At 59.4% G+C, this 20,511-nt stretch overlaps 2 protein-coding genes across 2 annotated transcripts in view; one reads left to right on the forward strand and one right to left on the reverse strand.

The window, feature by feature from the left end:
- The first annotated feature begins 10,247 nt into the window (after positions 1-10,247).
- FZD9 (frizzled class receptor 9) lies at positions 10,248-12,409 on the forward strand. Its single transcript, XM_044232768.1, has one exon. It carries the CDS (start codon positions 10,248-10,250, stop codon positions 12,042-12,044), a length of 1,797 nt encoding a protein of 598 aa, XP_044088703.1. The 3' UTR covers positions 12,045-12,409.
- Positions 12,410-15,919: 3,510 nt separating this feature from the next.
- BAZ1B (bromodomain adjacent to zinc finger domain 1B) overlaps positions 15,920-20,511 on the reverse strand; it is a 66,304-nt gene continuing 61,712 nt past the window's right edge. Inside the window, exons 17-20 of the mRNA XM_044233853.1 lie at positions 19,671-19,816; positions 18,508-18,611; positions 17,814-18,189; positions 15,920-17,346 (exon numbers count right to left, since the gene is read on the reverse strand). Of these exons, the coding sequence (XP_044089788.1) occupies positions 17,829-18,189; positions 18,508-18,611; positions 19,671-19,816 (611 nt within the window). The 3' untranslated portion in view covers positions 15,920-17,346; positions 17,814-17,828. The remainder of the gene's footprint in view (positions 17,347-17,813; positions 18,190-18,507; positions 18,612-19,670; positions 19,817-20,511) is intronic.

The following is a 20,511-nucleotide window of genomic DNA, read 5'->3' on the forward strand; positions in this document are numbered from 1 at the left end:
CAGAGAGAGAGAGGAGGAAGCAGGCTCCCTGCTGAGCAGAGAGCCCGATGCGGGGCTCGATACCAGGACCCTGGGATCATGACCTGAGCCGAAGGCAGAGGCATAACCCACTGAGCCACCCAGGCGCCCCCACTTCATTTTTTATTATAAACTCATGTCAACTCTCAAGTTTGCACAGAGCATAATGCTAGGGGTTTTTTTTAAATATATGTGATTATAAATTATATATATATTATGTTCCTTTCTCTTTAAAAAGAGTAAGTCGGGGGCGCCTGGGGCGACTCTCCCTCCCTCCCAGGAGAAAGTTCTCTTTGCCCAGGCCTGAGAGGGAAAGAAGGGAATCCTTCCAGGCAAGGAGAGATGGACAGAAGCTCCTGTCAGTGTGTATGCCCCCACTGTGGCACCGGGGACGGCATGAAGCCAGCCGGTCCGCACCCAGGGCTGACTTACCCATCAGGCCCCATGGGTGCCACGTCAGGGCCCATGACAATTCTGGGGACTCTCCAAAACACTTCCATTTAAAAACAGAATTAGGGGGACACCCAGATGGCTCAGTCGGTTAAGCTGCTGCCTTCAGCTCAGGTCATGATCCCAGAGTCTGGGATCGAGTCCCACATCGGGCTCCTTGCTCGGCGGGGAGCCTGCTTCTCTCTCTAACTCTGCCTGCTTGTGTGTGCTCGCTCGCTCTCTCTGACAAATAAATAAATACATAAAATCTTTAAAAAAAAAAAAACAAAATTAGGGGTGTCAGTCATTAAGCGTCTGCTTTCAGCTCAGGTCATGATCCCGGGGTCCTGGGATCAAGCCCTCGCATTGAGCTCCCTGCTCAGTGGGGAGCCTGCTTCTCCTTCTCCCTTTGGCTTGTGTTCCCCCTCTTGCTGTGTCTCTCTCTGTCAAATAAATAAATAAAATCTTAAAAAGAAATAATGAAATAAAATAAATAAAAACAGAATTTAAAAGCTTTGCAGGTCAAAAAGCATTTTCATATAGAATATTAGTATACTCATCTTTACGCTCACATAGCTGTCAAACGTAATCTTTAATATTGTTTTTTCTGGAGGAAGGGGCCCCGGAAGGCCAAAGCGTGTAAGTCACATGCAGCGGTGGTGGCACCTGGGGACAAGAGCTTGGTAGCCCGGAGTCCTGGAGAGAGTGCCTGAGGCCCGTGCACGCATGTGCCGAGTGCAGGGAGGGCGGCGAATGAGCCAAACTGAGCTCCGGCCCTGCTGTGCGCCGCGGGGAAGCCTCCCCAGCACCCCAGAGCACCCGCACGGCAGCCCAGCGACAATGCACGGGTTACCTGAGATGACAGCCACCGGGCACAGTTTGCACACATGCCGCTGCATCCAGAGACCGTGTTCTGAACCCTCCTGCGACTGCGACAGGGCCGCGCGGGGCGTGGAGGCCTCCAAGATCCACTTGGGGTCTGCCCTGGGCCGGTGCCTGCCGAAGTGGTAGCACAGGCCCCCGGAGGAGACATGTGGGAGGGGGAGCTCCTGTCCTTCGCATGCAATCACCCTGCCCTTTGCCTCTCCGCAGCAGGAGCACCCCGGAAGGGCCAGGACCCGGGAAGAACCAGGAGGGACCGGGAGGAGGGACGTGCTCCCTGCCTGCGTGGCAACCCTCCGTGGGAGTGACAGGAGGACGGGGCCTGTCTGGGGGGATGACCTAGATAGAGGGGTAAGGCGGGGCACAGGCAAAGGGCAGGCCCCAGGCCCAGCTCAGCTCTCCGCCTCAATCCACTTGTCTTGAAACAGGGCCAACAAGGTCATGGGTAGGAAAGGGCCTCACCAGACCCAGGGAGCATCGGGAAAGGAATCCGAAAGCCCTGGAGCCTGAGCGGGGAGGCGGTCTGGGTCCTGAAGAGGTAGGAGGCCTTCTCTGGACTGTTGGTGGCGGGGGAGCCTGGCCTTTTCCTCCACCCCTGGCTGAGGGATGCCACGGTCTGCAGTGGCTAAAGGTCACGCCTCGGCATCTGACAGGCCTTGTTAGGCTTCTGCCCTCACAGCTGGTGGGGCCTGGAGCCAGGCTCCTGCGGGCTGGGCGGGAGGGGGGGGGGTGGCGGGAGACCCAGGACCATCCAGCCTGGACCCTCCCCAGGCAGGGGCCGCGGAAGGGTAAGGTGAGCCCCTTGGCCAGGAAGAGGCAGGGGACTTGTCCCGGAGAAGCCCCAGAGGGCCCCCCCCCCCCCCCCCCCGCAGACAGCAGCCTCAGAGAGGGTGGGAGTCCCCAGCCCCAGGCTGGGGAGCACGAGAACTGTACCCTGTGCCCCAGACCCGAGCCCAGGCACCCCCGTCTGCGCGGGGCAGGGCGGCAGAGGCAGCGGAGGCCAGGCTGGGGCCTCCTTCCTCCCCTCTCCGCAGCTGAGGTTACTTTTTTCCCCTCTGCTGCTGCTGAATTTCCCCTCTAGTTGGATAAATAACCAGCAGGTTCCAACGTCAACGAAACAGGAGCTCGCGCTGCCGCACAAAAGCGGCTTTCAGTCGCAGCCGGCGCCTCCGGGGCCCGTCCTGGCCGCAGGGCGGTGCAGCAGCCCCGGCCCGGTTGGGAACGGACTCCGGACGGGGGCTCCCTGGAGGTGGCGCGCCCCTGTGCCCCCCCAATGCACTCGCAGATGCCGTGTCCCTTCCGGGCAGCACCCCCAAAGGGCCTGCTTCCTACTGCCAACTCCGCAGCCCTCTGCCCCAGGGGCCTTCCTCCTTCCCTCGACCCCAGAAAGCGCCCCGCCCCCCCGCCGCACTCACACGTGGGTCCCCTCTTTGGATTCTGGCCTGCCCACAGCAGAGCCCACGCTTGTCCTTTGCCCCCATAGCTCTCAGCACAGACCCAGCAGTACACACCCTCCCTCAAAACCATCCCAGCCTCCCCACGGCCTGAGGGTAAATCCCCATCTCCCCTAGGATCCAGAGCCCCGCCCGCTGCCTCCTTTCTCCCTCCAAAGCTTTTGCAAAGGCTGTGCCCTCTGTCTAGAACACCCTTCCCTCTCTTCTCCCTGGACTCCCACTTGGCTTTGAGACCCAGGTCCTGCACCACCGTCGGATGTCGGCCCTGGGGCCTCTCTGTAATCACGGGTGTCAGCTGACATCACAGGGGTGCCCTTCTCTCCCTGACTCCCCCGTCCCGTGAGCAACAGGACAGCAGGCACCCAGTCTGGCCCGTCCCGTATCCCCAGCATCTAGCCCAGTCTGAGTTGTGTGTGCAAAGGAGGCGGTCAGTGAAGGCTTGCTACCAAATATTGCTGCAAAATCACATTAACATGCCACTTACACAAACTGTATTGACCACAGGCCAGCACCTGGGAACTGGGGGAGGGGGGTGGGGAGGCAAGGGAGAAGGTACAAAACAACTTTTAAGATTTGATTTATTTACTTATTTGCCAGAGAGAGAAAGAGAGCACAAGTGCGCAGAAGCAGAGAAAGAAGCAGGCTCCCTACTGAGCAAGGAGCCCGATGCCAGACTTGATCCCAGGACCCTGGGATCATGACCTGGCTAAAGGCAGCGGATTAACCGGATTAACCGACTGAGCCACCCAGGCGTCCCTCATTAGCATTATTTTTTAACCCTGGCATTGTTGCTTGCCCTTTGGTCAGTAGCTTGAACTGTCTCTAGGCCAGTTTCCTCACCTAAAAATTAAAATAAATAATAACCAGCTCGTAAGGTGTTAAGAGGACTAAATAAAATATAAATTAATACTTAATAAATGATACTTATCTTTAACCGCCTTTTGCACAGTACCAGCCAGTTATTATCTATAGCAGTCACATATGTATGAATTACTAATATTTTAATGTGTTGCTTCCCAGTAAGACATTTGCACTTTAACCAGAAGATAGTCATTATCTGCATCGATCGTGGCGATGATCTCACAAGTATGGCCACATGTCGGAACTCACCAAATTGTACACTTCAAATATGGAAACTCTACGTCAATGGTGTACCTCAAGCATGCTGTAAAAACTTCACACACCCATTGATCCGTCCAGTTCTTGGGCTCTACGCTGTAAAAATAAAACCACAAACACATTCAGGACTTGACAAACATTTTCTGTAAAGAGCCAAAGAGTCAAAGTTTTCCATTTTGTGGCCCATGTGGTCTCGGTCGCAACGACTCACCTCTGTCATCATAGCTCAAAGACCAGAAACTCCGTGTCAACCAGTGAGTGTGGTCTTGTTCCAATAAAACTTTATTTACAGAAACAGGCAGCGGGCCAGGTTTGGCCTGTGGAGCACAGTTTGTAGACCCGGAACATAAATACAGACACTCGTGGATTCGTGCGGTGATAGAAATTGTATTAGCAGCCACTTAAATGTCTATCTAAAGGGGATTACTGAGTAATTGATAATAATTCCACACTGTGGGAATCAGAGGGACAATTAAAAAGAATTGGTTGGATCCCATGTGTTGACATGGAAAGATATTTGTGACAGATTTTTTGTTTCAACTATTTTATTATAAGAACTTAAAAATAGAGGGCGCCTGGGTGGCTCAGTGGGTTAAGCCGCTGCCTTAGGCTCAGGTCATGATCTCAGGGTCCTGGGATCGAGCCCCACATCGGGCTCTCTGCTCTGCAGGGAGCCTGCTTCCTCCTCTCTCTCTCTCTGCCTGCCTCTCTGCCTATTTGTAATCTCTCTCTGTCAAATAAATAAATAAAATCTTTAAAAAAAAAAAAAAGAATTTAAAAATAGAAAAGCTGGGATCCAGCCCCTCATTGGGCTCTCTGCTCAGTGGGGAGCCTGCTTCCTCCTCTCTCTGCCTGCCTCTCTGCCTAATTGTGATCTCTGTCAAATAAATAAATAAAATCTTTTAAAAATAAATAAATAAAATATACAGAAAAGGTAAGCCAAATTTAAGTTGAGCACATGAAGGCTCACTGTGTAGATTCAATCATTAACATTTTGCTGCACTTAAAATAATTATTTTTTTAAAGATTTTATTTATTTATTGGACAGACGGATCACAAGTAGGCAGAGAGGCAGGCAGAGACAGAGGGGGAAGCAGGCTCCCTGCTGAGCAGAGAGCCTGACGCAGGACTCGATCCCAGGACCCTGAGATCACGACCTGAGCCGAAGGCAGAGGCTTAACCCACTGAGCCACCCCACTGAGGCGCCCCAATGTATTTATTCTCATCATTTCTCCATCCATCTACCCATGACCAATTTTTAGGTGAGAGAAACGAGGTATAAAATATATGATATTGGGGCACCTGGGTGGCTCAGTCGGCTGAGCACCTAACTTTTGATTTCGGCTCAGGTCATGATCTCAGGGTCATGAGATCGAACCCCCTGATGGGCTCTGCACTGAGCGTGGAGCCTGCTTGAGATTCTCCCTCTCTCTCTCTGCCCCTTCCCCGCACTCCACTCTCCCATTCTTTCTCCCTCAAAAAAGAAAAGTACAATATTAATTCCATTTTAGTAAAACAAAAAGCAAGAAAAGACTGCACTGAGCGTGTGTGTGTTTGCAAAGTCTAGGAGAAAGTATCAAAAGAGGTGCCTGACCTCTTTTTTTTTCTTTTCCAGATTTTATTTCTCTAGCCAGGGCGGGGCAGGGGGCGGTGGTGGTGGGCACAAGCAGGCAGAGCAGCAGAGGGAGAGGGAGAAGCAGGCTCCCCGCTGAGCAGGGAACACGATGCGGGGCTCGATCCTGCTTGATCCTGGGACCCCGGGATTATGACCTGAGCCAAAGGCAGACACTTAACTGACTGAGCCCCCAGGGGCCCAAGAGGCACCTGAACTCTTAACGCCCAGTCCCCGAGGGCTGGGTTTGTAAGGAGAAAGTGGACATGAACATTTTGATTCTCTTCTCGCTTCTAACACCGATGAGTGGTGAACCTGGGGAATGCCCTAACAAGGATTTTTTAAAATTCTTCTTTAGTAAGAATGGAACTGTCTCGTCCAGCCCTTGACATCGTCGTCAAGGGAAACGGACTCAGAACCAGGGTTCAAGTTTTGGGGAGGTGGGCCCATTCCCCCATTCCCAGAGCCCCAGCAAGCATGTCAGCCAGCCCTGCCCTGTGCACAGGGGGTGTGTGCACACACAGGAACGGCCAGGCCCCTGCGTGTCCCTGCAGATGCGTGCGCTGACCTCACCCCTGCCGCCCAGTCCCAGCGCTCAGGAGGAGCAGGTGCATCTGTGGACCTTCCAGGTCCCCCCCATCCCCACCTCCACTGCGTCCTGGGCACCTGGAGAAGGGGCTGGCTGAGCCCGCCTCCTCACACAAACACCTCTGTGCTCAACCTCCAATCGCTACACTTCCCCATTCGCAGGCCCCACTGGCTCTTCCAGAAAGATCTACAGGCACCTTCTCATGGCAGCATGTTTTTCATTCAACAAACATTTATGGGAACTCGCTCCAGGCCAGGTACCCAAGACACCCAGGTGCTTCCAGGCTTGTGGGGAAGACAAGCACAAGTGTGGTGGCCACAGGGCACAGAGGCGGGCACCAGGGCCATCAGGCCGGCGGTCGTCCTGGAGAAGGCAGGATCAGAGCCAAGCAAGGTCAGGGCAGCAAGTGTCCAGTGGGGGAGACAGGTGGCCTAGGGAGGACGTGCTGAGAAGGGCCTCCGGGAGTGCACGCCAGGGAGACGAGGGGTGGGGGGGATGAGGAGGAAGGGGTGTCCCTTCCCACGTGTGCAGGGCCCCCAAGAAGGAGCTGAGAGGGGTTCACGACCATCTCGCCCCTGTCTCTGGCCCCTCTGCCCAGCGAAGCAGGAGTGGGGGGTGGGCACCGATGGTAATCCCCCTCCTCCGGTCTATCGTCTCCCTTTCAGCGAGCCCTGGGCTATTGTTCCGCCTTTGTAAAGACAGAGATGGAGTGACAAAGCCGGGTGGGTGGGCAGGCGGCCCAAGAGGCCTCTTCTCTCTAGGCAGCATCTGCATGGGGGAGGGGCCCTTCCACAGCCCCCACCTCTGGCTTCCCAGGACCAACTGTTGCCATGGTGACAGGCCTGGCATTTCCCCACCCCACCCCAGGAGCGCCCTCCCCATTGCCGCTGGCAGAAGAAGGGCCCCCAGCCTCCTCTCCGCCCTGCTCGGGGGCAGGGACACAGAAGCCCCTGCTCTTGGGTCCCGTGCGGGTAGTGGGAAGCCTTCACCGTCCTTGGCCTCCACACCCGGCTGGAGCCCCCACTTCCCACCGGCACCCTGACATGGGGCCCCGATGCCATTCATACACCTCTGCCTCCCCGGGGCGCCAGGCGCACAGAGAAATAACGTGTCCCCCTGGCCCTTGAGCAGCTGCTGGTATTGGGGTGCAGCAGGGGCGGAGGGGGGGCTAACAGCTCCTGAGTCACAGGGAGGGGACAGTGGGTAGGCAAGGACCCTGGGCCCCCAGAGCAGAGCCTCCAGGAGAACTGGGGGAGGGGGGAGCTTGAGAGGTGATGCTGGAGACTGGTGTGCCCAGCAGAGCAGAGGACAAGAGCCTCCTGGGTGCGGGAGGTTGGCAGTGTGACGGAGGGACTTGACATGGTGCTCCCAGTGGGGCCGGGGGGAGTCATGGCAGGAGAGGGGAGCTATGGCTTAAAGGCCATCCGCTGTCCTTCCCAGGAGCACAAGCTCCACCGCGGGCAATGGGGAGCCGCCGCTGGAATTCTGGGAAACTCTTATCCCGACCAGACAGACAGTCAACGCCGGGTCCTTTTTGGCAAGATACCAGACCTCCTTGGGAAGTTCAGGATCTCGCAGCCGAACGGCTCGCGGCTCCGGTGGGCCGGGTGTGGACGAGGCACTGGGCACCGGGCTGCACGCATCTCCAGGGACGCCCAGTCTTGTGGGGCCCCACGGAGAGCACAGGCTGGGTGTGGGCAGAGCATGCGCCTTCCCTTCTCCTTTCCCTGCCCCAGCGTGGCTCTGGGTGGTGGGAGTTGCGGGGGAAGCTGCTGAGCACGTCATCCCGAGTCCCCACCATGGGGCAGGTGCCCTTCCTGTGGTGGTGACAGGCAGCCTCACGCAGGGACAGAGCCTGAAGGCCCACCCTGCCCCTGTCGAGCTGTGTAATCCGAGCAAATAGCTTGAGTTTTCCACGCCTCAATTTCTCTTCTGTAAAACGATGACAGAATTCCTTGGCAGGACCATTATGAGGGTTAGAATGGTCACGGTGGGAAGTGCCTGGCCCAGGGTCTGTGTAGCTCGTGGGAGGTTCTGGGTCCATCTCTTGGACTCCCTGCAGAGCAAGACTCTCCTGTGGCCCCTTGTGCTCTAGGCGCCCTGAGCAGCAGCTAGGGCAGCTGGACCGCTGGGGTCTGAGCCTGGGTCTTCCAGGTACCCCTTCCAGGGGGGAGAGCAGACGTGAGGACAGTGGACTCCTAAGGGACATCGCTGTGCAGGCCCCTCTGCTCTGAGGCACAGGAAGGAGAATGGGGCTCCCTGGGGGCTGCTGGGGCGGTGGCTACAGGTTCTCTAGCCAGAGAGGACTCCCAGGGAAAATCCTGTGCCCAGGGAGCTCAGGGGAAGGGTGGAGAGAAGGGGGGGGGGACACTGGGATGTTAAAATGAAGTCCTCCAAATACTATATGATTTCACTTATATGTGCAATCTAAAGACAAAACAAAACTCACAGACACAGAGAGCAGATTGGGGTGTGTGTGTGCAAAATGGGTGAAGGGGACCAAGAGGTACAAACTTCCAGTGATAAGTAGGTCTGGGGGATGCCCCGTACAAGCTGGTGACCACAGTCTGTAGCGCTGTATCCTACGCCTGAGAACTTGGAAGAGTGAATCCTGGAAGTTCTCATCGCAAGTGAAAACAAATGAGTCACTATGTACGGTGACAGATGGTGAGGAGACTGAACTGGTGATTAGTTCCCGGTATAGACAAACAGCGAATCACGTTGTACACTTGAAACTAATGTTGTGTGTCAATTATACTCTGATTTAAAAAGCCGGGTCCTGGGGCACTTGGCTGGCAGAACCAGTGGAACCTGCAGCTCTGGATCTCAGTGTCATCAGTTTGAGCCCCACCTTGGCTGTAGAGATTACTTAAAAAAAAAAAAAAAAATTCTCGGGACACCTGGGTAGCTCAGTGGGTTAAAGCCTCTGCCTTCGGCTCAGGTCATGATCTCAGGGTCCTGGAATGGAGCCCCGCATGGGTTCTCCGCTCAGCGGGGAGCCTGCTTCTCTTCCTCTCTCTGCCTGCCTCTCTGCCTACTTGTGATCTCTGACTGTCAAATAAATAAATAAAATCTTTTAAAAAAAATTCTTAAAGAATAAATAAATAAAAAGCCAAGTCCTTCACCTTTGAGGGAAGCACTTTTTAAGTCGCTCCCAAAGGTGTCAAGGTGGCAAGCTAGAGAGTGGAGCCTCCCAGGCCACGTGCCCCCCACCGCAGCCCAGAGGAGTACAGCAACCTTATGGACCCGGTATAGGGGTGGGGGACGCCTGGCTGGCTCGGTCGGTAAAGTAAGTGATCCTTGAGCCCCGCCCACCCCACCCCACCCCGTCCCCCACGCCCCAGGTTGCAAGTTCGAGTGTGGGGTCCGGAGTCAGACAGTCACAGACGCAGCACTTAATATCTCCGGGTGCCTGGGTATGTCACTCCTCTCTGAGGCTCAGGCTCCCCACCTAGATGGCGGAGAACAGACGAGGAGGTCATGGGCGCAGTGTGACCGATAAGCAGGACGCGTGCAACAAATGAGTTGCTCGTTTTCACAGGATCGTCTACCTGTGTTACAGGAAAGGAAACTGAGGCTGAGGGAGGGGAGCCAAGTCGCAGGCTGCACTTGAGCTGCCACTGAGTCCAAGGCCCAGGCTTACCAACGCGTGGAGGCCTCAGGAATGGTTTGCCGCCTGAGGTAAAGAGAGGCGACCCCGGGATGAAGGGCAGGGGAACCTTGCAGCTGTCTTGTCGCGGGGAGAGTAGGGTAACAAGGGAGGGGGAAGCACCGAGCGTGAGCGCTCGGCCAGACGCGGCGCCTTTAAAGCCCGGCGGGGGGGCGTGCCCGGAGGCGCGGAGGGCCCGCCCCTGGGCGTGTCCGCCCGGCGCCCCGCCCCGAGGCTTGTAGCGGCGGCCCCGGGAGGAGGCGCCGGCTCTGGCTCCGCGGCCGCTCGACTGGCAGCGGCGGCGGCGGCTCGGCGGGCTCGGCGCCTCCTCTCCCTCGGGCGGCTTCCCTGCGCGCTGCCGGGGCGCCCGGACGCACGCGGGCGGCTCGGCGATGGCCCGCGCCCCGCGACGTGGCGGGCGGGCACGGGGACGCCGGACGGCGCGGCCCGAGTGAGCCGGGGCCGCCCTCCCGCCCTCGGCCGGGGCCGCCCGGGATGGCCGTGCCGCCGCTCGGCCGGGCGCCGCTGCTGCTGCTGTGGCAGCTGCTGGCGGGGGGCGGCGCGGCGCTGGAGATCGGCCGCTTCGACCCGGAGCGCGGGCGCGGGCCGGCGCCCTGCCAGGCGGTGGAGATCCCCATGTGCCGCGGCATCGGCTACAACCTGACCCGCATGCCCAACCTGCTGGGCCACACGTCGCAGGGCGAGGCGGCCGCGGAGCTGGCGGAGTTCGCGCCGCTCGTGCAGTACGGCTGCCACAGCCACCTGCGCTTCTTCCTGTGCTCGCTGTACGCGCCCATGTGCACCGACCAGGTGTCGACGCCCATCCCCGCCTGCCGGCCCATGTGCGAGCAGGCGCGCCTGCGCTGCGCCCCCATCATGGAGCAGTTCCACTTCGGCTGGCCGGACTCGCTGGACTGCGCCCGGCTGCCCACGCGCAACGACCCGCACGCGCTCTGCATGGAGGCGCCCGAGAACGCCACGGCCGGCCCCGCCGAGCCCCACAAGGGCCTGGGCATGCTGCCCGTGGCGCCCCGGCCAGCGCGGCCCCCCGGCGACCCGGCCTCGGGCCCTGGCCCCGGCGGCGGCGGCAGCGGCGGCACCTGCGAGAACCCCGAGAAGTTCCAGTACGTGGAGAAGAGCCGCTCGTGCGCGCCGCGCTGCGGGCCCGGCGTCGAGGTGTTCTGGTCGCGGCGCGACAAGGACTTCGCGCTCGTCTGGATGGCCGTGTGGTCGGCGCTGTGCTTCTTCTCCACGGCCTTCACCGTGCTCACCTTCCTGCTGGAGCCGCACCGCTTCCAGTACCCCGAGCGCCCCATCATCTTCCTGTCCATGTGCTACAACGTCTACTCGCTGGCCTTCCTCATTCGCGCGGTGGCCGGCGCGCAGAGCGTGGCCTGCGACCAGGAGGCGGGCGCCCTGTACGTGATCCAGGAGGGCCTGGAGAACACGGGCTGCACCCTCGTCTTCCTGCTGCTCTACTACTTCGGCATGGCCAGCTCGCTGTGGTGGGTGGTGCTGACCCTCACCTGGTTCCTGGCCGCCGGCAAGAAGTGGGGCCACGAGGCCATCGAGGCCCATGGCAGCTACTTCCACATGGCGGCCTGGGGCCTGCCGGCCCTCAAGACCATCGTCATCCTGACGCTGCGCAAGGTGGCCGGGGATGAGCTCACGGGGCTCTGCTACGTGGCCAGCATGGATGCGGCCGCCCTGACGGGCTTCGTGCTGGTGCCTCTCTCCTGCTACCTGGTGCTGGGCACCAGCTTCCTCCTGACCGGCTTCGTGGCCCTCTTCCACATCCGCAAGATCATGAAGACGGGCGGCACCAACACGGAGAAGCTGGAGAAACTCATGGTCAAGATTGGGGTCTTCTCCATCCTCTACACGGTGCCCGCCACCTGCGTCATCGTGTGCTACGTCTACGAACGTCTCAACATGGACTTCTGGCGCCTTCGGGCCACAGAGCAGCCCTGCTCGGCCGCCAGCACGCCCGGAGGCCGGAGGGACTGCTCGCTCCCAGGGGGCTCGGTGCCCACCGTGGCTGTCTTTATGCTCAAAATCTTCATGTCGCTGGTGGTGGGCATCACCAGCGGTGTCTGGGTGTGGAGCTCCAAGACTTTCCAGACCTGGCAGAGCCTGTGCCACCGTAAGATGGCAGCTGGCCGGGCCCGGGCCAAGGCCTGCCGGGCTCCGGGGGGCTACGGCCGTGGCACCCACTGCCACTACAAGGCCCCCACCGTGGTCTTGCACATGACTAAGACGGACCCTTCTCTGGAGAACCCCACGCACCTCTAGGGACCCAGGCCTGCGCGGGGCGGCTGTTGCCTGCCCCCCCCCGCACCCCCTCCGGAGGAGACAGCTGACTAGCAGCTGCCCAGCTGTCAAGGTCAGGCAAGTGAGTTCGAGGGGCCAAGGACCAGGGCTGGGAGACTCTCCCGCTGCCACCCTCAGTTGCCGGGACCAAGGGAGGCTCCCTCCCCGGCGGCGGCCGAAGGCAGGGAGTGGGCCTGGCCAGGTCCCTACAGGGTCCTGGGGGAGCATGTGGCGAGGAGGAGGGGCAGAAGGGGGCGTGGTCCAGCAGGGAGTTTATTTAATGATGTAATTTATTGTTGAGTTTCTCTGGAAGCTGTGACTGGAATTAAACCCCCCACCCCGTGTGGCACTGCTGAGTCCTCCATGGGCCGGGCAGGGGGAAGGTCGGAGGGTGAGGGCCCTGCGGGAGTCTCCCCAGTGGGCAGAGCTGGGGGGGTGCTGGCCTCCCGTGCTGGGCCCAGTTCTCAGGCTCCCCACCGGTCAGGAGGGCGTCCCTGTGGAGCAGCAGTTTCTTCAGAGGTCCCCGTGTGTGTGCGTGTGTGTGTGTATGTGTGTGTTTTCCGCACTCGCCTGTCTCTGCTCCTTTGCCTGATTCCTGAGCTCCTGTTTCGAAAAGTGTCTGGGACACCTGCTGGAGCCCTCCAGGAATCCCCTGGGAGGACACCTGTGGCCTCGGGGACTCTAACCTGTCTGGGGGTTGTGAGTGAGGCTGCTTTCTTCACTCACATGGAAATCAGGGCATCGACCTGTCTCCTGTCTCCAAGGTTCCCTTGGAGGCTCAGGACCTGATCCCGCCCATTCGGGTCCCGCTGTCCCTTGCGGGGCCTGAGGGCTGAGGCTGCAGGACTGTCCTCATTGCTGCCAGGCGTGCTGGCGGCCCCCTCGCTCCCTGGGGTCCTCGTCAGGGCACCCCAGCACCTCCCCCTCAGTTCTCTGGGGGGAGTGGAGATGGGGCCAGACCGGTGTGTGGGCATCCCAGACGTGGGGACATGGGGAGCCCTGGAGTCCAGTCGGAACGGGGCCCCCAGCTCTGGAGGCTGCGGAAGGATTTGAGGTGTTGGAGAGCTGCTGTGAGATTTGGAGCAAGAGCAGGGGCGCGCGCACCCGTGTGCCAGGGGATGGGGAAAGGTACGTGTGTGTCTGCGCACCAGGAAGCCCGGGGCGGCGGGGACCTGCCATCTCTGCCCACTGTAAGGAGTGTGTGGCCATCCCACAGAGACCCCATCAACCCGGGGCCGCAGGTGGGGTTCAGACCCCAGAGCCCCATCTTGGCCTCTGCTCTAGCCACTGTGGCTTCAGCCAGGTGAGGGTCTTTGTCACCATCCCAAGCCAGCACTCTGTGTCACTGCTGGGAGGCCCCAAGGCTCCAGCCTCCCCTCCGAGGACGCCTGTGCCCTGTCAGTAGTAGGGCTGAGTTCCCGAAGCCGGAGGCTCTCCAGCTGGAGCTCTTTGCCCTGCACCAACCAGCAGTCTCCGCGGGCATCGGGACAAGAAAGACACCAACTGAAGATCAAACAGGCGGTGTCAAATTCCCATCGGGAGTTGAGAGAGAGTAAAGGGCTGTCCCTCCCCGCAAGGATTGGCCTTGACCCCCAGGGGAACTCTTGGTGGGGGGGGGCTGGGCACCTGTGCTTATGCATGTCCTGCATAACCGGCCCCCCACTCCTCCCAAAGCCTTCCCCCTCACGGAGCACACAGGAAGTCCTCTGACCTTTTTTTTTTCTTTTCTTTTTTTAAATCAGCAAAGCCAAGCCTCATCACTCCCTGTGAGGGTCCTTGACTGAGTGATTGCGCTTGTTGAAGGCAACAGGCGCCCGGGACAGATGGGGGGCAAAGTGGCTTCATTAAACTGGGCTGGTGGGCCGGGTCTGCACAGAGCAGAGCTGAAGCTGCCGAGGGGGCAGGGGCAGCAGAAGCCAAAGGAGAAGATTCTGGAGACCAGGGAAGAGAGAGGCAGGTGACATATGCATCAGGAGTGGCACCGGTCCACCCCTGTCCCTTGCCAGTCAGTGGCCAGGGAGCGGTGGTGGTCAGCTAGGTCCTGCCCAGCAGAAACAAGATTTGGGTTTCCAGAACAACAGGGAGGGGAGAGGTGGCCCGTGGCTTCTCAGCACTGGGGGACACTGGAAAAGTCCCAGAGCGTGGAGGAGAGGGAAGAAGGAAACATTGCTTAGAGACCTTTTACAGAAGGTTTCCGTTGGATCCTCCTCTGCCGTTTTAGACAGGGGAGGCGTGGAGAGCTTGGGGCTGGAGCTCACACGGCGAGGCAGCGTGCGGCCTCCAGAGCCTCTGACCTCCACCGCACCCTGGATGCCAGCGGGAAGGCAGGTGTTCGAACCTAGGGCGGTTTTGTCCAGAGAAACCCCTCCCACAGCGGGGCCTCCCCCAAGCCCCGCAAAGGAAATTCCAGAACCCAGGGGAAGTGCCTCGGAAACCAACACCTGCTGGCCTGTGCATGGGGTGCCCCTGGCCCCTCCTAGCCACGGCCCTGGCGCACATCTGCACACTCGTCCCTGCGGCCCACGCCTGGCTCGCCGGCTGAGCCTGTGTGTGGGAGGCCCGAGGTAAGGGGACTTCTTAGTCCTGACCTTGGTATTAGTTCCACGGAAACGGAGCAAAGTTCCCAGGAGGCAGCGGTGGTCCCGGGCGGTCAGTAGCTGCTCTCCCTGCCTGCCCTCAGCCGCACCCCCTGCGTAGTCATGGAAGCAGCACCCCCCTTCCTGCCCGGCTTGAGTTTCTCACTCAGCGCCCCGCCTGAGGACGCCCCGGCTCCGTATCCAGACCCCACCTCACCGCCACCCGACACAGTTCCGCGGCCTCCACAGCGACAGGGTCTGAGAAGGAGGCAGCATGGGCAGGACAAGGGGGAGGGCTCCGCTCAGGCCCCCATTTGCAGGAAAAAGTACTCTTTCCCCGTTCGCAAGAGTCAGCCCAGGTCAGGTGGCTCCCGTAAGGTCACACCCTTGGCAGGGAGGCTGATGGTTTAACAGGACCAGGGCACCCTAGATGAGGAGACCTGGCTCCATGGATGCCATCCTGGGGCACCTTGCGAAACCCACTGGGGAGCATGACTTCGCGGACGTGGCCGGACCCCCATGTCCGGCTGTGACCATGTAGGAAATGTTCAGCTGTCGCACAGCTCCCAGAGCCAGAGCCAGGACGCTGGCCACATTGGAGCTGACCTTGGGGCAGGTGCCCCACACCCCACCCCGCCACCAGCCCCCAGAGAACTGAAACTCCCCTGTGCTTGGCGCAGGCCTGGCTCCAGGCCCACACTCAGCAAGTCCACAGAGCAGCAGGGGCAGAACCTGCACCCAGGGCTTCGGGCTCGCCTCTGGTTTCTTTTGGTTGGGTGGCCCGGAGCCAGAGTTCCACCTCTCGGGGGATGGGGACACACAGTGGGCTCAGCAGCATCTCGGAGTTCCGCAAGTTGGTGGCCGCCTAGCAGTGACCTACTGCGATCAAGCACTCGGACTTTAACAGTTCTCAGCACAGAAAACAAATGAAGACGTAGCCGTGTGGGGGAACGGCTGCAGGGAATGGGAGTTCATGGTTTTCACTTTCCGTGTTGAGTGCCTGAAATTTTCCTTCAGGGGTTGTAAAATGTCAGGAGTTGCCCCAAAATTAAGTCCTCAAGCGCTCTACAAATGCCCACAGTGGTCTTTAAGAGCATTTTGCCTGAATTCCTAGAATTCTAATGAAAATTTTGGGGGGAGGGGGTTAGGGACAAGGCCAGGAGAAGCTTGAAGGTCACGCGTCGGGTGTCCTCTTGCTCCAAGAGGCGGCCGGACCAGCTCTCTGGACTTTGCACGATCCACTCCCTCCCCCCAAAGACAAAGATTCACTAGAAGCGTTTCTTCTTTATAAACACAAGTACATAATGTTTATTTGAAATTCCAATTTATTACAAGTTTACCCTTTAATGGGGCCCTTCCTCCTTAAAGACAATTAGAAAAACAAAAACAAAAACAAAAACCAACCACAAACAGTTCAGGTGTCACTGAAGTGGGAACACGGGAGTCTCACTGCGAACAAGAACAGACCGGCTCTGGGGTCAGAGGCGGCGCGCGGTGCCGGCGGCTGGGGTAATGGAAATGGAGCATCAGTGCTAAGCCCGAACCTGTGGGAGCAGGGGCCGGAACCCCATCCAGCAGCCACTGGAGCAGATCCCCAGCCTCCAGGCAGGGCAGGCGGGGTGAGGCAGGGACCACACCTTGAAGTTCCGTATTAAGAGGCTTCATTCTCAAGTTCTCGGAGCTGCAGTCCCCTTGGTGGACATCTTTTCCCTTAACTTAAATAGGTACAGAGGAGCTGAGGTGCTCACATTTTCTAAATTCAAAGCTGATAGAAAAGAAAATTAAACCCTGTTTTACATTTTTATCAAAATCTGCCATAAAAGGGAAAGACTACAAAGTCCCGCCTCACTAGAAGGACTGGCGCCAGCGGGAGGGGCCAGGCGGAGCCCCCTCCTCCGCCCCCACCGCCACGGAGGGGCCCCGGACCCTGTAAGACTGAGCTTCTCGATCGGGGAGCTCCACATCTGCATCTGCATCCGCATCCGAGTCCAGAACAGGCTCAGAACAGGCTCGGGAGGAGGGAGGAGGCGGCTGGAGATGGAGGAGGCAGAACTGGCTGCCAGGGCAGGCCGAGGGACGTCCCCGCCCCGCCGGGTCCCACCGCTTGCCCTGCGGAGGACGGGCTGAGGGAGGAGACGGCAAAGTAAAGCAAACACATTATCATATAAACTGTACTGTACATGTGCCAAAGCAAGATGACAGGAGTATTTTACAAGATGTTCTTTATACAATATCACTGCTGAAACAAGCGACTTTCGGTAACTAGAAAAGTCAATTTAAAAAAAATTAAACATTTAAATTCTTCCTGCTTTTCTTCTGCTCCCCTAAGAGCTTGTGTCTGGTATGTGGGTGGGCTGGGCTCCAACACCCCTCTGGCCAGATCCATCCAGGTGAAGGTCACGTGCACGATGAGAAGCAGGGCTCCAGTCTCTACATGAAGTGCCTTAGGTTCTTTGTGGGTTTTTAGGTTTTTTTTTTTTTTTCAGTTTTTTTGTTTTTGATTTTGAAAGGGGGAGGTGGGGCGGGAGAGGGGCGAGAGCGGTCACAAAGAAGGGGAGGGGTCTTCAGGAATGGCTCCAGGACAAGTCCCTTTACTCTGCCAAGAGCAACAACTCAAAGGGCACGAGTGTCTCCTGATGCTGGTGAACACAGAATGCGGAATGGCACTCACGGCTACCGTCACCTGAAGGGGGAGGGGGCAGGACGGGCTTCAAGAAACAAGACTGTGTGTAAATAGAAATTAAAAAATCAACACCGCCTCCCCATTTGGCCTGATTACCCCGATCCTTCCGTGGAATGCTGTCATCCCTCCCCTGGAGACCAGAGGCTTGGCACTGTCGTGGTGGCCAAAGCAGGAGCCACAGGAAAGAAAGTTCAAGGATGTGGGCCCACAAGAAAGCCATACCCTTGGCCTCTCCCTGGCAGCTCTCAGCAGGGCTAAGGCGGCCCACTGCCCACAGGAGCTCTGGGCAGAGACCACCAGTCCAAGAGCAGGCTCTGCAAAGAACTCGGCCTGCTTCGGGCCCTCCGGAGAGCTGGGCAAGGCAGCACGAGCCTGGGATGACGGGCATTTCTGGACGCCCCGTGAGCTCCTCCCTTCCACATTCTCCTCCATCTTCCTCTCCCTCTCCCTCCCACCCTCCCCGGCTCTTTCCGGTCCCCCCACCGCCCTTACCAGGGCCCTGCCTCTCTATTTCTTCTGCCTTCGTCCCCTGGACTGTCCAATGGGCTCGGACTCACTGTCCCCCCCTTCATCTTCAGCAAGCCGATCGGGAAACTTCTTGCGTTTCCTGCGGACGTACGGGTGGCCGGGCAGGTGTTTATGCAGCAGAGCCACCAGACACTGCTCGGTCTTCACCATGCAGGTCAGCACGTGGCTGCCTCGGCAGTTGTAAAGCTCGGCATTGGCAAACACTTGCTTCATGTCGGCGAGAAACTCCTGCACGGAGCGGTAGCTCCCGCAGGAACACTTGTTCTGCATTGTCTGGAAGTCCATGGGGTGAGTGACGACGTCGTAGTAATCCTCAGCCTCGTCTCTGGTCACGGGCTCCCTGTGGAGAAGCAGCGAACGGAGATCTGAGCGCAGCCTCCAGGACAGACCGAAACCTGTTCTCGGACCACCACTCCCGCAACGCCCACCCGGCTGCGGACGGGCCAGCCGGCGCGGAGAAGGCGTGCTAACCCCGGATGACGTGCGGCCTCCGCCGGTCTGGGGCGGGACGCCGCCGACACTCAGACACAGCCTAAAGGAAGGATCAGGGCCATCCCTAGGGCCTCTGCTCGGCAGCCCCCCAGCAGCTGCCTGTCTGCATGCGTGGAGCGCCCCCAAGGCCGGTCCTGCACCCCGTGCCCGAGCACACCCCGCGCACCTGAAGGGCCAGCTGAAGCGGTACTTGACGATCTTGTGGAGGATCTCCTCACACTTCTGCAGCTCGAGGCTCTGCCTCCGGGAGCTCCGCTTGGTCTGAAGGACCTGGCACCCGAGAAAGAGACACCTTATTACAGATCTAACGGAACAGAAAACTACGTATCGTTTGAAAAGAAGAAAAAGGAAGTTCAACCACGGTCTCGGAGCAGAGATGGTCAAAATCGTCTGGCGTTCAAGGCAGGGAGCGCGCTCAGCTGGGGGGGGGGGGCAGCCACCGCCCCATCAGCCCCCCGCCCCACCCCTGCGGACGCTCCTCAAAGCGGCAGAGGGCAGGCAGCAGCTGCCCTGGTACGGCGGTCCTGCCCGAGGTCGGCCAGAGAGGCCACCGTCACCAGCACACCAGTGAGGGACAGACCTGGGGTCACGGGGACCGCCGGCAGCCAATTCTGTGGGGCTGCGGCTCTGAGGAAAGCAAGGCCAGAGGTACAATTCCTCTCCCGCACCCTCCTGCTTATTAGCACGTGGGAGCGAAGTGGCGGAGGAGGAAAGGGTGGGCGTCCCCTCCAGGGAGCCATTGCTGCTGTGACTCAGCGATCAGAGCCCCAGGCTTGAAGGGTTCATTAGGTCTGGGCCAGCAGAAGCATCTCCCTATGCCCTCGAGCTCCCTAATGGCTTGCTTTATGCCCCCAAACCACCCCTAACCCAATTTGCTCTGCCAAAATAAGTACGTTTCCAGGAGCCTCTTACTGTTCTTTAAAGCTCCAGTGAAATCTGAAGGAAATCCACTAAAATTACACTGGCTGATGAGCGGAGCGGAGGCTCTCGCCCCTCCCGCAACAACTGTGGGCAAAAGACCTGAGGGCGACTGAGGCGCCAACATTGCTGACATTCCCACGATGGAGACCCAGCCCCTCGGAGCTGCTGGAGACACATGGATACTATTTTAAAATCCTTAACGAGTCACAGGCTGCCTATGAACTCGGGGAGACGACGTCCGCGGGCGGAGCGGGGGATGCCGGACATAGCTGCTCCTGGGGGGGCCGGGGCCGCCGGCTGCCTGCAGGCCCCCCCCCCCGAAGGGGGGGGCCCACCTGTTGCCGGCCGGACGCCGGGCGCTGGAGCGGGGACTGACCGGCCGCCGCGGGGAGGACGGGAATCACTCACCAGCTCCTCGACCTCCGCGTCGTCCACAGGCGGCGCCTTCGGCCGAGACTTCCTGGCGGGATGTGGCTTCTTACCCGGCCGGCGCCCCGGCCTCGCCGCAGCGGGGAGGACGCCCTGCTTGGCCCGGGCCGTCTTTCGAGGTCTCACTGGAACAGAAAACGCGGACTTCAGAGCTGACGGGGGACAGGGGAGCACATCTGCGGGACGCAGAGAGCATCTGGTCGAGCAGGGCGACAGCTCCCTTGGTTGTAAGGCGCTCCTGCCCTTTCTCTCCTGCCCCGACAGGACACTTGAAAGGCGCAGAAGCAGACGCATGGACACCTCTCGGCTGCCGGGGCCCCGCCACGCGGCCCTTGGGAAGGCCGGTCCCTTCCGAAGGGCGCCGCCCCGCCCCGCGCGGCTCACAGCTACTCCGCGAACGCGCCTCTGAAGGGGCCCACGGCGAGGCGGCGCAGGCCGGGAGAGGCCGGGAGAGGCCGGGAGAGGCCGCGTGCTGACCGCTCTGCCGGGCCCCGCAGAGCCCGAGCGGGCCTGCGAGTGCGCATGCTCAAGGGTGAGGCGGCATCTGGCTGGAGGGCAGTTCCCGCCTCCTAGTTCCCCAAGGAATCCCACACCCGCCACCACCATCTTCTGAGAGCAAAACCAAAACCTACTCGAAGTCGTTCTCTGTGAACCCAATTTAAGTAAGCTCGGCCCAGTCCTGCTTCCTTGAATTTCTGAAAACCAGACAGTGGGCCGGGCCACTGTCATAAGAGCTTTGCCTGGCACCCCCAAAGGGAGAATAAGGAATACAAAAGTCCCCAAGATGACCTGTGTCTCAGGCTGACAACAGGTAGTCGAT

Source organism: Neovison vison, chromosome 14, assembly GCF_020171115.1.
Source record: "Neovison vison isolate M4711 chromosome 14, ASM_NN_V1, whole genome shotgun sequence".
Lineage (NCBI taxonomy): Eukaryota > Metazoa > Chordata > Mammalia > Carnivora > Mustelidae > Neogale > Neogale vison.